At 66.6% G+C, this 599-nt stretch overlaps 1 protein-coding gene across 1 annotated transcript in view; it reads left to right on the plus strand.

Annotated features, from left to right (window-relative positions):
• LOC104544892 (transcription activator BRG1-like) overlaps nt 1-439 on the plus strand; it is a gene marked incomplete at both ends in the record, with an annotated part of 3,311 nt that extends 2,872 nt beyond the window's left edge. The window contains one exon of the mRNA XM_010189895.1: nt 221-439. Within this exon, the coding sequence (XP_010188197.1) occupies nt 221-439 (219 nt within the window). The remainder of the gene's footprint in view (nt 1-220) is intronic.
• Between the last annotated feature and the right edge of the window lie 160 nt (nt 440-599).

The raw sequence follows: 599 nt of genomic DNA on the forward strand, positions 1-599 counted from the left end.
CCAAACCCCCACCTTGGGCTACCAAAACCACACCTTTGACTACCAAAACCCCACCTCTGGCCACCAAAACACCTCCACCTCACGCGGTTCCACGTCCCCGCTGTCACCGCCGCCCCGTGCCAGCTCAGGCGCCCCAATCCCCGTCCCACGGCCGTTGCCAGCCCCACGGCCACCACAGGGCCACGGTGGCCACCCGGCGCGACCCCCTCTCCTTCCGCAGCGCATGGACCTGGACCGGCGGCGCGAGGAGGCGCGCAACCCCAAGCGCAAGCCCCGGCTGATGGAGGAGGACGAGCTCCCGTCCTGGATCATCAAGGACGACGCCGAGGTGGAGCGGCTGACGTGCGAGGAGGAGGAGGAGAAGATGTTCGGGCGCGGGTCGCGGCACCGCAAGGAGGTGGATTACAGCGACTCGCTGACCGAGAAGCAGTGGCTCAAGGTATACATGGTACAGCACCGCTCTCAAACTCTGCTTCAGCGCGCGGGCGCAGCCCCAAACGGCTCCGGTTTGGCCCCAGAATGAGCCCCATTTGGCCCCAAAGTGGCCCCAGTTCTGGCCCCACAGTCGCTCCAGATTGGGAGCAAAGGGGGCCCTGGTA

The sequence above is a fragment of the Mesitornis unicolor genome, unplaced genomic scaffold (assembly GCF_000695765.1).
Source record: "Mesitornis unicolor isolate BGI_N332 unplaced genomic scaffold, ASM69576v1 scaffold3918, whole genome shotgun sequence".
In the NCBI taxonomy this organism is placed as follows: domain Eukaryota; kingdom Metazoa; phylum Chordata; class Aves; order Mesitornithiformes; family Mesitornithidae; genus Mesitornis; species Mesitornis unicolor.